Source organism: Ursus arctos, unplaced genomic scaffold, assembly GCF_023065955.2.
Source record: "Ursus arctos isolate Adak ecotype North America unplaced genomic scaffold, UrsArc2.0 scaffold_8, whole genome shotgun sequence".
NCBI classification, from domain to species: domain Eukaryota; kingdom Metazoa; phylum Chordata; class Mammalia; order Carnivora; family Ursidae; genus Ursus; species Ursus arctos.
In genome coordinates this window covers 50291879-50306012 of record NW_026623100.1, presented here as the reverse complement: position 1 = coordinate 50306012, position 14134 = coordinate 50291879, and the positions used below count along the sequence as shown (strand labels likewise).

At 38.5% G+C, this 14134-nt stretch overlaps 1 protein-coding gene and 1 pseudogene across 6 annotated transcripts in view; one reads left to right on the top strand and one right to left on the bottom strand.

Moving 5' to 3' along the window:
* Nucleotides 1–498: 498 nt before the first annotated feature.
* The window catches only part of ANAPC1 (anaphase promoting complex subunit 1), a 94164-nt gene continuing 80528 nt past the window's right edge, over nucleotides 499–14134 (bottom strand). For all 6 annotated transcript variants that reach the window (XM_057309075.1, XM_048222649.2, XM_048222650.2 and 3 more), the window contains 4 exons: nucleotides 14020–14115; nucleotides 12204–12402; nucleotides 6312–6446; nucleotides 499–870 (listed from right to left, as the gene is read on the bottom strand). In XM_057309075.1, coding sequence (XP_057165058.1) covers nucleotides 755–870; nucleotides 6312–6446; nucleotides 12204–12402; nucleotides 14020–14115 — 546 coding nt within the window. In that variant the 3' untranslated portion in view covers nucleotides 499–754. The remainder of the gene's footprint in view (nucleotides 871–6311; nucleotides 6447–12203; nucleotides 12403–14019; nucleotides 14116–14134) is intronic.
* LOC113268486 (protein S100-A10-like) lies at nucleotides 7471–8887 on the top strand (annotated as a pseudogene).

The following is a 14134-nucleotide window of genomic DNA, read 5'->3' as shown; positions in this document are numbered from 1 at the left end:
CTTCCTGTATGGGAAATCTGAAGCTGGAGGCATCTGTATGTGAATATCTTTCATTGTTATTTAGTCTACAAACTCTTGATACATTCTCTAAATCTTGGGTGGAAATGAACCATCATTTATTTTTAAATGCAATTTCTGAAGACCTCTCTATACTGGAAACTGCGTATTTTCTCCACTTAGAGCAGGCTTCGCGTTGAGCGATTCTTCATTAGGGTGTAAATGTTGAAGGTGACTGCTCATACCACGAGGATGCCTGGCACTGCCACAGAAAGTACACACTAATTTTAGACAGGAAAACTGCAACATCTTAGGAGATGCTAAAAGCCATTTTCTTGCTGCAGAAAATAAAACTTGATGACGGAGTTTTTTAAAAACCTTGCAAATTTGAACATAGTCACTTCATCAGAATCACCATAGTTGAAAGACTTTAAAAATGAATATCCACCCCAGCCCCCACTGCTCTACTCTCTGCAATCCCAAACTAAAATAATCAAGAGCTTTGAAAACAAACCAAAAAACTTTATTTACAAAAGTAAATTTTAACTCACTTTTATAGATCATATAATGTTAATGCTGACAGCAACAGAGCCTCTGGAATATTTAAAACACTTGGATTTTAAAATACATTGAGGTTTGTGCAGCTCATTTCCCCCTAGTTGTATTATAAAACTTATAAACGTTTCTTTAGCTTTGTTGTTTGGTCATGTTTTTGTGCAGAAGTCACGTTTCAGGGTAGGTTTACCACCAGACATGATCACATAACCATTGGCTGTGGATTTCCAAGAAGCAAAGGAGCCAATCTTAGTAAAGCTCGCACTGGCATTTTCAGCTGTTTAAATTTGAAGAGGAGTTCAGCAAAGCTTGTGCTCCCTAAAGAAATGGAAATGGGGGGGAAAAGTCACACTTCTAAATAAATTCAGCTGTACACCCCTTTCAAGGAAGCTTCAGATACACAATCACATTTAAAGCTGACATTCTTCCCTTTGAAAACAGCTTCCCAAAGATAATATTTAAATTATGAATTTCCCAAATGCACTGTAAAAAATAATTTGATATAAAAATGCAAATGTTTCCATTCTGTACATCAGAAAGTGACCTGTAACTACATCTGAAACTATTAATATTTAATTATCTATTACTTACATATAATTAATAAACATGCCTGTCTACTTTCAACTACCATAATCTATACACTCCAATACGTATCTAAAAAAAACCCACAGGCTTAAAATGAGAAATACAAGTTAATCTAAATTAACCTAATGCCTCAACCTCTAAGAAGCAAAGGTTCTCAACCGTGGTCCCACCAAGATTCCAGCATAATTCATGTGGACTACAGCCTGGACATCTGGAGGTCTGAAGGCTGCCCGGGTGATTCTGGTGCACAGCCAAGGTCAAGAACCACTGCTCTAAAGGAAGTAGAAGGGTCTAGCCTGAAGATCCTATTAAGCATCATCTTCCTTTTTGCCTCCATCCCACCACATACAACTGTGCACTACTCCCTCTCTCCTAGCCCCAATATACATGCATGTATGTGCTCCCTGTGACTCTAGGCCACAGCAAGCATCCTAGCAGACATGCAGACAGCAGAGGGGACATGATCACAGGATCTCATGAAGATGAACAGAGAAAAATCTCACAATGTGATCAAGTGGCTTTCTGATTAAGGTACAACTAACACAAGAAAGAGCTTTGCTACACAGAATATGAGGGAGGCAACTATTTCTCCTAAGTATTTCCTTTTATTGATTGGCCTCTGCCAGTCAGCTGAACTAAATGTTTAATAAACCTCAACAGAAATTAAGACACATTTCCTATTTAATTGTTATTCTATGGTGTTCCCCAGACCTTGCTAAAACCCAAGCACAGAGAATAAAAACATCCAGGAAGATATGAAACAACTCCAACATACTAATACACTGTGGAATCTAACAGACCATTTACATTCAATGTGATATTGAAATGGTTAGGTTTAAACATATCATCTTGCTCTTGGTTTTCTATTTGTTCCATCTGTGCTCTGTTCCCCACTGTCCTCTTTTTCTGTCTCTTTTGGATTACTTTTTATGATTTCTTATGATTCCACTGTAGTTGTTCTGTTGCAGTACGTTCTGACTCTGTTTTCTTACTTTAGTAATTGCTTTATGACTTCCAGCATACACCTTTAAATTATCAAAGAAGACCCTCATGTGAGATTATACTACTTCACATATTAGCATAAGGGCCTTCCAACAGTACTTCCCTTTCTCCCTTCCCAGCCTTTGAGCTAGTGTTGTCATACTTTTCACTTTTCATGTTTTATAAACTCCATAGTACAGTGTTATTATTTTTATTGTCAATGGTCTTTAAAAAAGTATTTATTTTTTTTTAGATTTATTTATTTATTTGACAGAGAGAGAGACAGCCAGCGAGAGAGGGAACACAAGCAGGGGGAGTGGGAGAGGAAGAAGCAGGCTCCTAGCAGAGGAACCTGATATGGGGCTCGATCCCAGAACGCCGGGATCACGCCCTGAGCCGAAGGCAGACGCTTAACGACTGTGCCACCCAGGCGCCCCTAAAAAAGTATTTTTAAAAGCAATAAAAACCTTGCATAAATAAACCCATGCCACTACCATTTCCAGTGTTCTGCATTCCTTTGTGAAGCCCCCTATCTCCATCTCATATTATTTTCCCTCTGCCCAAAGGACTTAAGTAGACAACATTTCCAATAGTGTGGGTGTGCTGGTGGTGAATTCTGTCAGCTTTTGTGTGTCTGGAGAAGGCTTTATTTCATGGTCGTTTGTTTTGAAAGATATTTTTGCTGGGTATAAAATTCTAACATATTTTCTTTTCCTGAGTCCTTTACTCCACTAATCTATCACTTACATTGCTTCCTACGAGAAATACAGTCACTCTTATTTTTATCTGTGTATAACATGTCTTTTTCCTCTAGCTGCTTTTAAGACTTTTTCACCACCAGTTCTGGGCAATCTGGTTATGATGTGCCTTAATGTAACTTTATTCACATTTCTCATGCTTGGGATTCACTGAATTTCTTCAATCTGTGGATTTACAGTTTTCAACAAATTTGGAAAACTTCCAGCCATTTCTTCGTATATTTTTTTCTGTTGCACTCCCTGCCCCCTTCAATTTCTCTCTTTTTCAGGGACTCCAATCACATGTAAAATAGGTGCCTTACGTTCCACAGCTTACTTCACTAATGCTCTGTTCCTCTTTTTTCCTTCTTTTACTCTTGCAACTAATTTTAGACAGTTTCTATTGCTATGTCTTCAAGCTTGCTAATTTTTTATTATGGAATGTCTAATCTGCCCATTAATCCCATTCAGTGTACTCTTCATCTCAAACATTGCATTCTTCATCTCAAAAAGTTCAATTACAGTCTCTTTATATCTTCCATGTCTCTTAATGTTCTGAAATACAGAACAGAGTTATAATAACTGTCTTAATGTCCTTGTCTGCTAATTCAAACATCTGTGTTAATTCCAGGTCAGTTGTAATTATTTTTTATCTCATTATAGGTCCTATTTTCCTGTTTCTTTGTATACCAGATATTGTGAATTTTACCTTGTTAGGTGCTAGATATTTCTGTATTTCTATGTTCTTGAGCTTTGTTCTAGAATTATATTTCTTGAAAAAACAGTTTGATCCTTTTGTGCCATGCTTTTAAGAGTTGCTGGTAGGGCCTGAATACATTCAGGTCAATTTAGTCTAGAGCCAAATACTTCCCATTACTAGAGCAAGACCATTCTGAGTATCTATGGCCCCTTAAATTATGAAGTTGTGGCAAGAGGCACTATTCCTGAACCTGTGTAAGCAACTGGTAATGTGTCCTCTAATCCACGTAGACAGTTCTTCCCCCAACCTCAGTTTCTTCACATGCATGTGCTGACCAGTAAGCACTCTTCTGATAGTTGAGGGGGACCCTCTGCAGATGCCTGACATTCTCTTTGTGTAGCTCTACCCTCTCTGGCATTTAATCTTGTAAACTCTAGCTCCTCTGGTGTCCCTGTACTCTCAGCAACATCACCATCACTCACAGAGTCTCCCAGGCTCCCTTTAGGTTCTCGTTTCCTCCCCACAGTCTGGGACCTCTCAAGGTTATAAGCTGGGGCAATCATAGGGCTTATCTCGTTGTTCTTCATCTCTCAGGGATCACTGTTCTTCACTGCCTAATATACAATGTATCAAAAGCCACTGCTTCATATGCATTGTCCAGTTTTTTTGGTTCCAAGCAGGATAGTAAATCAGATCCGTTACCCCACCCTAGCTGGAAATGGAAGTCTATGCTTGAAAATTGTTTCCTCTTTTATTTTTAGTAGTTTGACCATTACGTGACTATGTGTGGTTTTCTTCATATTTATCACTTAGGGTTCACTATAAGTTGATGTCCATTCTCCATTTTTCAAAATTCTCAGCCTCAGTGTCTTCAAACATTGCTTCTATCTCATTTTCTCTCTCCTCTTATTCTGGGATCTCAACCATTTGCATGTTTGACTTTTTCACCATGTTCCACCATGTTCCTTTTCTGTATTTTCAATCATCTTCTCTCTGTGCTCAATTTGTTTACTTTTACGTACCTGCCTTCTGGCTCATTTACCTGCTGTGTCTGATACACTACTTAATCCATACACTGAATTCTTAATTTCAGTTATATTTTTCAGTTCTAGAATTTCCACTTAACTCTTTCTTATTGATTCCAGATTTCTGGTGAAATTCTCTATCTTTTCATCTATTTTCTTGGAAATATTAGTTATAGTTATTTTAAGTTCAAATCTAGTAACTAATATCTAGATCACATATAAGTCAGTTTCTGTTACCTTTTTTTTGTTGTTGTTATGTCTTGTAATTTTTGATTCAACATTAGATACTGTGTATTAAAAAGCATAAAGGTTCAGGATATAGTCTGTTCCTCTTAAGAAGGTTATGGTTTCTTCTATAAGGCAAACAGAATGCAAACAGATCTCCTGTGTTCTGCTTGAGGCTAACTTTAGGTCTTGTCCGCTTCACCTTTTACCTTTACTCCTAGGGCTTGGTCCTGCTGTGATTTCATCAGAATGGCTGGGATGCTTATCAGAGCCACTTCACTTCTTGGCAGCCCTGGAACTCTACCCTTTGTCTCCTTGGAACTACGTTGTTGCTGAAATCTTTGCTCACATTTTTAGTCTCCCAGCTTCTGCTAGATTTCTTGAAGTCTCATCCTGTGCATGTGTAAGATTTGGTATGTGTCTCGAGGAAAGAGTATGTCCAGGTTTTTGAGTTACTATTCCTATTATTCCCTCCTACCAGGGATCTAGCTCGAGTTCTAGATTCTCAGGCAATCGTTAACCCAACCTCTGGTTACTCTGCCCAGCAGCACCACTGCCTTTTGCTGGGACTCTACTTCTTGTGCTATGAACTGGCAAATGCCTTTGGGAGAAAGCCAGGGTAAATACGGAGTTTCCTCATTATGCTTCCCTTCTCATGGGGATCGTGGCCCCTCAGTCAAGTCTGGCCAGCATGGTTGCTACCAATTCCTTTAAATAGCTCTTTTATGTAGTTTGTCAAACTTTTTATATTTGTTTTTGTAGGAGAGTCAGTCCAATATAAGCAATTCCATCATGGCTATAACTAGAAGTCTCTAGATAGTGCATTTTTTTCTGAGGTTTTCAAAACAGCAATAAACTAGTAATGTTATTAAATTTTAAATGATTAAATGGAGCAATTTTTGCTCTTCTTAGAAACAATTTTTAAATCCTCAATTAATAAGCAGAAATTTGAAAGTGATAATAATAAAGGTGCTTAGAATTAATTATATTTTATCATTCAGGTTACTGGGCAAACTCCATATCTGATTACATATTCTGAAACATACAGTGAGGTGCTAATATTTTAAACTCTGTATTACAAAAACATTCAAATTCATACAAAATCAGGTACCTGGTCATTTTAAAGCTTTATAATATTAGAAATTAAGATTATGTGATTAAAAAGAAACATCCAAACTAAAAACCCAGAAAATAAAGAAAAATAAAAATGACTAATAAAAATTAAGAAAGAAAAATAATGTAACCACTTAATTTATTAGTATATACTGGTGTTTGGGGCTCTATGAAGAAGAACCCATTCTTTTCTGAATGTAAATAAAAGTTTATGCATGTATAAAGTTCAGATAGTCTTTTTAGAAAAAGTTCTCAACCATAACACCCAAACATGAATGAAAACCAAACATAACTAGAGAAAATAACTCACTAGAAATGCCTCCTACCAAGAACCTTAAGAAAATAAGTGAGTCAATAATACAGGTACTGAAGAGGATTTAGATCTGCAATTACCTTCTAGTCCTATAGACGGCAGGTGCCATGGAGCTGGTACTGAGTGGTAGACAAGGAAACAAGCCAGCATGCTCAGCTGAGATTCCTCAAAGAGCTGCCCACTGAGGTAGGCGTGCACACACACATCACCCCCAGCTGTGAGAGAAACACAGAACTGAAGCAACTTGTTTTCTCATCCAGAACTCATTAAGCACTTACCATACACCAGACAGGTACTATGCTAGGCATTAGGGCTACGGTGGTAAACCAGACAGAGTACCTGTCACCAAAGAGTATGAAGTGTTGTAAGGGACAGAGACATTACACAAATAAAGATACAAACAAATGCATAATTAGAAATTGTGATGAGTGCTATAAAGAGGTAGTGGTCACTGAGGCTGTCTCTCCAAACACCCATTTTACGACCCTTCTTCCCTGCAGTATATAACATTTGAGGGGACTGACTTCAGCTCCAGAACTGGATCCTCATTACTATTAGCCAGACTTTCTCAAACTTTAAGGCACACCAGAATCACGTGAGAAAGTTGATTAAAACAGATGAGTGGGCCCCATTCCCAAAGTTATTTGGATGGGGTCAGAAAAAGTACTTTTTTTTTTTTTAGATTTTATTTATTTATTTGACAAGAGAAGGGCAGTGAAAAAGGGAACACAAGCAAGGGGAGTGGGAGAGGGAGAAGCAGGCTTCCCGCTGAACAGGGAGCCCGATGTGGGGCTCGATCCCAGAACACTGGGATCACGACCTGAGCCAAAGGCAAATGCTTAACGACTGAGCCACCCAGGCGGCCCAGAAAAATTACATTTCTAACAAGTTCTCAGGTGATGCTGCTGCTGCTCCAGAGACTGCACTTTGAGAACCACTAGTCCAGGACAATCAAGGCAATCCCATTCTCAACACAGTGACTGGTTCAGGAACTGGCACACCTACGCTACTCAGTAAGAGACATTTTCTTCCCCAGGGACTGACTAAGGAATGTGTATGAGTTCCAATTCTAGCCAGAGAACATGAGGAGATGCTTGACAACACATCTGCTAGAGGCTTCTGAGAAAGAAACTTCCTCATTATTATGGCAAAGCTCCTAGAAGCAACTATATTCTTCCAAGCTTGAGGCAAGGACAGCCATTTTATTATCATGAGAAAAAGCACTCTGAGAATAAAGCCATGGCACAGAGCGTAAATAATGGAACCTCAGAGCAATGGAGCTGAAGGCACTAAAATAAGATGACCCTTAGACCACCTTACCTATTCCAATAATGTGTCCTTACTGTTTAAACCAGGTTGAGTTAGGTCCTCTATTGTAGACAAAGGCATTTTGATACATAAAAGTTGAGGGAGAGGAAGGAGGAGGGGAAGGGGAAAAGGGAGGGAGGGAGAAAGAAATAAAAATGGCAGGAAAGTTGCCTGAAGTAGTGTGGTCTTAGAAGGCCTACAAGAAGGGGGCACTTAAATTAGGGCTGTAAGAATGAATATAAATTGAGTAGGCAGAGAATGAAAGAAAAAAGGTTCTAGGGAGGGAAAGCAACATATTTAACAGCTCCATGAGAGAAGGGAGAAATTACAACTGATAGCAAAGAAAATACAATCATAAGAGACTACTATGAATAACTACACAACAACAAATGAGACCACCTAGAAGAAATGGGTAAAGGGTAAAGTCCTAGAAATATATTCCTTCTAAGACTGAGAGATGACAGGGGGCGCCTGGGTGGCACAGTCATTAAGTGTCTGCCTTTGGCTCAGAGCGTGATCCTGGATCCCTGGGATCCAGCCCCACATCAGGCTCCTCCGCTGGGAGCCTGCTTCTTCCTCTCCCACTCCCCCTGCTTGTGTTCCCTCTCTCGCTGGCTGTCTTTCTGTCAAATAAATAAAATCTTAAAAAAAAAAAAAAAGACTGAGAGATGACAAAATAGAAAATCTGAATAGACTGATTACTAGTAAAGAGACTGAATTGGTAATCTAAAAGCTCCCAATAAGCAAAGTCCAGGACCAGATGGCTTCACTCGTGAACTCTACCAAACATTCAAAGAAAATTAACACATATCTTTCTCAAATTCTTCCCAAAAATTGGAGAATACTTTCAAACTCATTTTACAAGGCCAGCATTAACACCAAAACCAGACAAGGACACTACAAAAAAAAAAAAAAAAAAAGAAAGAAAGAAAGAAAAAGAAAATTACAGACTAATATCCCTGATGAACATAGATGCAAAAATCCTCAACAAAATATTAGCAAACTGAATTCAACAATACATCAAAAGGGGCCAAGGTTTCAAAAGACCTCATCAAAAGGCTATCTGAAATAGAACATGCCATGGAAACCATGACGTTCATGTTCCACAAGTCTGCTAGGGATGAAGTCTACTTAACAAAGGACGACCTGAGAGCACTCATGGAAAAGCAGTTCCCTGGATTTTTGGAAATCGAAAAGACCCTCTGGCTGTGGAAAAATAATGAAGGACACGGACCAGTGCCGAGATGGCAAAGCAGACTTCCAGAGCTTCTTTTCACTAATTCCTGGGCTCACCATCGCATGCAATGAATATTCTGTAGTAGACATGAAGCAGAAGAGAAAGAAGTAGGACGCACTGAGCAACACTCTGGCCCAATGAGAGTTTTCCCAAAGGGTCTCTTAAGGAGTTTCTTAAGGGTCTCTTAAGGAATCTGCCCCAGAGCTGCCCCCTATATAAAGGATTCCATGAACAAATCAGGACCCTCAGAAAATGTACAAGTAATATCCACCATTTGACAAGCAGAGAAAGAAAAGTCAGTGAAAGCTAGATAAACTTCTGATTTTTATATTGTTTGCATCCTCTTGCCCTCAATAAACAAATTCTTTTTTAGTTCCTCAAAACAACAACAACAACAACAACAACAAAACACAATACTTTAAAAGGATCGCACAAACCACACAAGTCGGATTTATTCCAGGAATGCAAAGATGGTTCAACATCTGCAAATCAAAGTGATATAACACAATAACAGAACAAAAGATAATGAAGCAATAATTAATAAACTAAGAGGAAATCATTATTTCCCTATTCCAAATGTAGAATATTCTCATTTATTCTGATTTTTCTGTTACTTTAAAACTGTTCATCTTTAAAACATTTTAAACATTATTACATCTAATATTAATCAATAAACTACTTCAAATTTAAAAAAAAAGGATAAAAATCACATGATTATCTCAACAAATACAGAAAAAGCATTTAACAAAATTCAACATCCATTTATGATAAAAACACTCAACAAAGTGGATCTAGAAGAAATGTACCTCAACATAATAAAGGCCATATGTGACAAAGCCATAGTTAACATCATACTCAACTATGAAAAGCTAACAGCTTTTCTTCTAAGACAAAGAACACGACAAGGATGCCCACTCTTGCCATTTTTATTCAACATAGTAGTGGAAGTCCTAGCCACAACAACTAGGCAGGAAAAAGAAATAAAAGGCATGTAAACTGGAAAGGAAGATTTCAAGCTATACTACAAAGCTATAGTAACCAAATAGTTGGTATCAGCATAAATGCACATACATGAATGGAACAGAACAGAGAGCCCAGAAATAAACACACACATATAAGGTTAATTAATTTACAACAAAGGAGTCAAGAATATACAGTGAGGAAAGGATAGTCTCTTCAACAGATGGGGATGGGAAAACTGGACAGCCACATGCAAAAGAATGAAACTGGACCATCTTACACTATACACAAAAAATAAGTCAAAATGGATTAACAACCTGACTGTGAGACCTGAAACCATAAAACTCCAAGAAGAAAACACAGGCAATAAGATCCTTGACATCATTCTTTGGTTTTGAATTTTTGGAACTGACTCCAAAAACAAAGGCAACAAAAGCAGAATTAAGTAGGACTACATAAAAAGTTTCTGTACAGCAAAGGAAACGATCAAAAAAATGAAAAGACAACCTACTAAATTAAAAAATCTGCAAATCATATATTCAAAATACATAAAAAAACTCAACTCAACAGAAAAAAAGATTCAATTAAGAAATGTGCAGGGAGGGGGCCCCTGGGTGGCTCTGTCGGTGAAGTGTCTGCCTTCAGCTCAGGGCGTGATCCCAGGGTCCTGGGATGGAGCCCCACGTCAGGTTCCCTGCCCCACTGGGAGCCTGCTTCTTCCTCTCCCACTCCCCCTGCTTGTGTTCCCTCTCTCACTGGCTGCCTCTCTCTCAGTCAAATAAATAAATAAAATCTTTAAAAAAAAAAAAAGAAAGAAAGAAAGAAAGAAATGTGCAGGGAGGGGAGCCTAGGTGGCTCATTTAGTTAAGCATCCGACTCTTGATGTCAGCTCAGGTCATGACCTCAGGGTCATAAGACTGAGCCCCATTTGGGGCTCCACACTCAGCGGGAAGTCTGCTTGAGATTCTCTCTCTCTCCCTCTCCCTCTGCCCCCCCCAAACAGGTTGCTATCAGATATGTATCAGAAGTTATTTGAAGGAACTGAAGAGAATAGAAAGATCACTTGTTGGCTAAAAATCGATTTCAGACATATATCACACATTAGACACATTTCCAAAAATCAAAAGGCCCATCATTTGCCTCACGTAAGGCACAATTACTTCTACACTATTAGGAGTAACTTCACAATTCCCCTGCCATCACAAGTCTGTACTTCCAAGCCATAGTCACACGATGTCCCAGGTTCCCACTAAATGACTCACAGAGCTGGTAAAACAAACATTCACTCTAAGCACACATCAAGTTTTCAGTGTACACAGGGTGGAGGTACAAAAAAGGGGAAAAAACAGCTAGGTGATAGGCCACACCCCTAAGAAATAGCAGAGAGGCACTGGAAAAGAAACAGGATCTGGTGCTCGAAAATATAAAACAAGTTCCTAAGGGTCAAGTGGTATTTAAAAAAAAATATATATATATATGTATGTATATGTGTGTGTGTGTATATATAAATGTATGTATATATACATGTATACATATATATGTATATATATGTATGTATACATTTTTACGGTGTATTAAGCATAGTTAAATACATTTTTTATAGAAGTTGAAGTAAATAAGCAGAGTCCAATTCGCCTAACTGAAAACATTACATCTATAGCCATTCTAGCTTATATTCAGATTAATCTTGCTTAGCACCGAAAGAAAACGTTACAACAGAAAAACCTGAGTCTCGGTGTATCTAAAAAGCACCAGGTACTCTGGAAAACAGTATGGAGGTTCCTCAAAAAGTTAAAAAATAGAACTGCCCTACGACCCAGCAATTACACTACTAGGTATTTATCCAAAGGATACAAACATATTGATTTGAAGGGGCACATGGACCCCAACGTTTATAGCAGCAATGTCCACAATAGCCAAAATACGGAAAGAGCCCAGATGTCCATCGACAGATGAATGGATGAAGATGTGGGGGTGTGTGTATTCCACACCATGGAATATTACTCAGCCATCAAAAAGAATGAAATCTTGCCTTCTGCAATAACATGGTAGAACTAGAGGATATTATGCTAAGTGAAGTAAGTCAGAGAAACACAAATACCATATGATTTCACTCATATGCAGAACTTAAGAAACAAAACAGATGGAACATATGGGAAGGAAAGGAAAAATAAAGTAAGATGAAAATAGAGAGGGAGACAAACCTTAAGAGACACTTAACTCTAGGAAACAAACTGAAGGTTGCTGGAGGGGAGGAGGGTGGGGGGATGGGGTGATTGGGTGATGGACGTTAAGGACGGCACTTGATGTGATGAGCACTGGGTATTATATGCAACTGATGAATCACTAAATTCTACCCCTCAAGCTAATAATACACTATATGTGAAATAAATTGAATTTAAATAAAGAATTTTAAAAAATTAAAAAATAAAAGATAAAAAAGCACCAGGCACAATGCTATTATTACCTTGTAGCCACTGGTCCAGAGTATTATCAATAGTGCACTTTACAACAGGGAGGAACTCAGAGTTCATAAAAAGCCCCCGCTTAGGGTGATTCTGCAGCCGCTCCTGATGGCTCCTGGAGCTGAAAAACTCTAACACCAACTTTATCTGCCAAAGTTCAGATGTCTCAGACATCTCTCTTCTTCCTAGTCTTCTCATAGCCTCAAAGAGAAGAAAGGAACAGCAGTCCACTTAATGAAAGAGTGAAATTGCTCTGTCTCTTCCTCAGAGTTGTATAACAGAGTATTTTTAAAATATGGCTCATAGATCAATAAAGAGCAAAGGGGAATCCATTCCATGTTTTGATGCAGTCGGCCCCACAGAGGAGCCCTCCACTGGGTGCAGATACATGCCCACTCTCTTCGATACGCTCCCCACATAAACAGCTTTTAGGTAAAAGCAACAAAGGCAAATGAGCTCACTCTTGGCTCAACGGCTCTGAAAAATGAAGACCCGCTACGATGACTTGGCCGGGGATCCCAGGGGTCAGAAAGCAAAACAATATACTGATAATACTGCTCTTGGGATCCATCTGCAAAGTCACCATGCCTGCAACTAGCAGGGATGTTCTGTAGACACCTGCCCATGACCCTGAAGGGATAAAGGTTCAAAGCATAAAAAGGGAATGCTTTCAACCAACAAAAGAAAAACACAACTCATTACTTGGCTGCTATATAGAGAGACCCTGTGAGAAGCAATGTCAGCGTGGACATCACACAATCATACTTTCCAATTAAAAAAATGTGGATGGATACCAGACAATATTGCCATTCTGGTTAAATTATCTGGGTAAATTAGAACTTGCCTTTTAATTATGAATATTACTCAAAAGAATGTGATCTTCAGGTTTTGGGGCATTCTCCCCTCCCTAATGTCATTTTCCTACTTTTCAATAAAGATTATTTTGCCATTAGAGATTACTTCCTTTGGCTTTAGATACTGAGTCCCACATGCTTATCTATGAACCGATCATGTCACATTCACTTAAAGAATTGTTTAAAATCACAGCCCTGGACCTCATCCCAGAAATTCTGATTCAGCACATGATACAGAATGGGATCTGAAGATCCGTATTTATAAGATTCCTCATATAAACTGAAGTTAGAAAACTACTGGCTAAGCTTAACTGCAATTTGGGGTCTGAAAGGTATGATACTATTAAAAAGTCATATGTATTACTAATAACCCAAAGTGAATAAATTGGCCTGATCCTTTAGGGAAGCAGTGAAGCATCATTTTCTGTATTACCACTTTTAGGCTCTTCTAGAACAGCAATAACACAAAAGAAATTTAAAAATGAACTCCAGCTTTCTAAATCACTACATACTAATACTATAACCTCTTGCAAGCTTAATCACGCAGGCGTAATTTCACATTACTGCCATCACTAGGGCATTGTTTGTTCACTTACTGCTCATTTGCATATCTTTTCCATGAAGAGGCTTTGTCAAGAAGGAGGCAAGACACCACCCAAGGATGCTAGGGGGGAAAGGGAGGGAACGTGCTCTTCCTCCACTAGTCAAGGGAAAAGAGAAAAGGGGAGAATGGGAACCCTGGAGTAAGACAGCCCACCAGGAGTCATTCCTGTCATTATAAATTCTAAACTTTTTTTGTTATGTAGAGAGCTGTCAAGTTTTACAGGGTTTCCTTTTCTGAATTTCTAAAAGCAAATGAGAAACAAAAAGATGGACACACAGGGAATCTTACCTCATTGTTAAGTACGTTATTTAAAATACAGTATAAATGTCATCAGAATTGGACTGTTTTTTTGAACCATACCTGATCCATTGCTATGTATGCAGGCAACATCTCTGGGGTCTCCTGAGTAACACATTCATACAGTACTGAAGAAAACAGATCCAGAATTTCCTGTTTCTGTGGAAAATCAGAAACT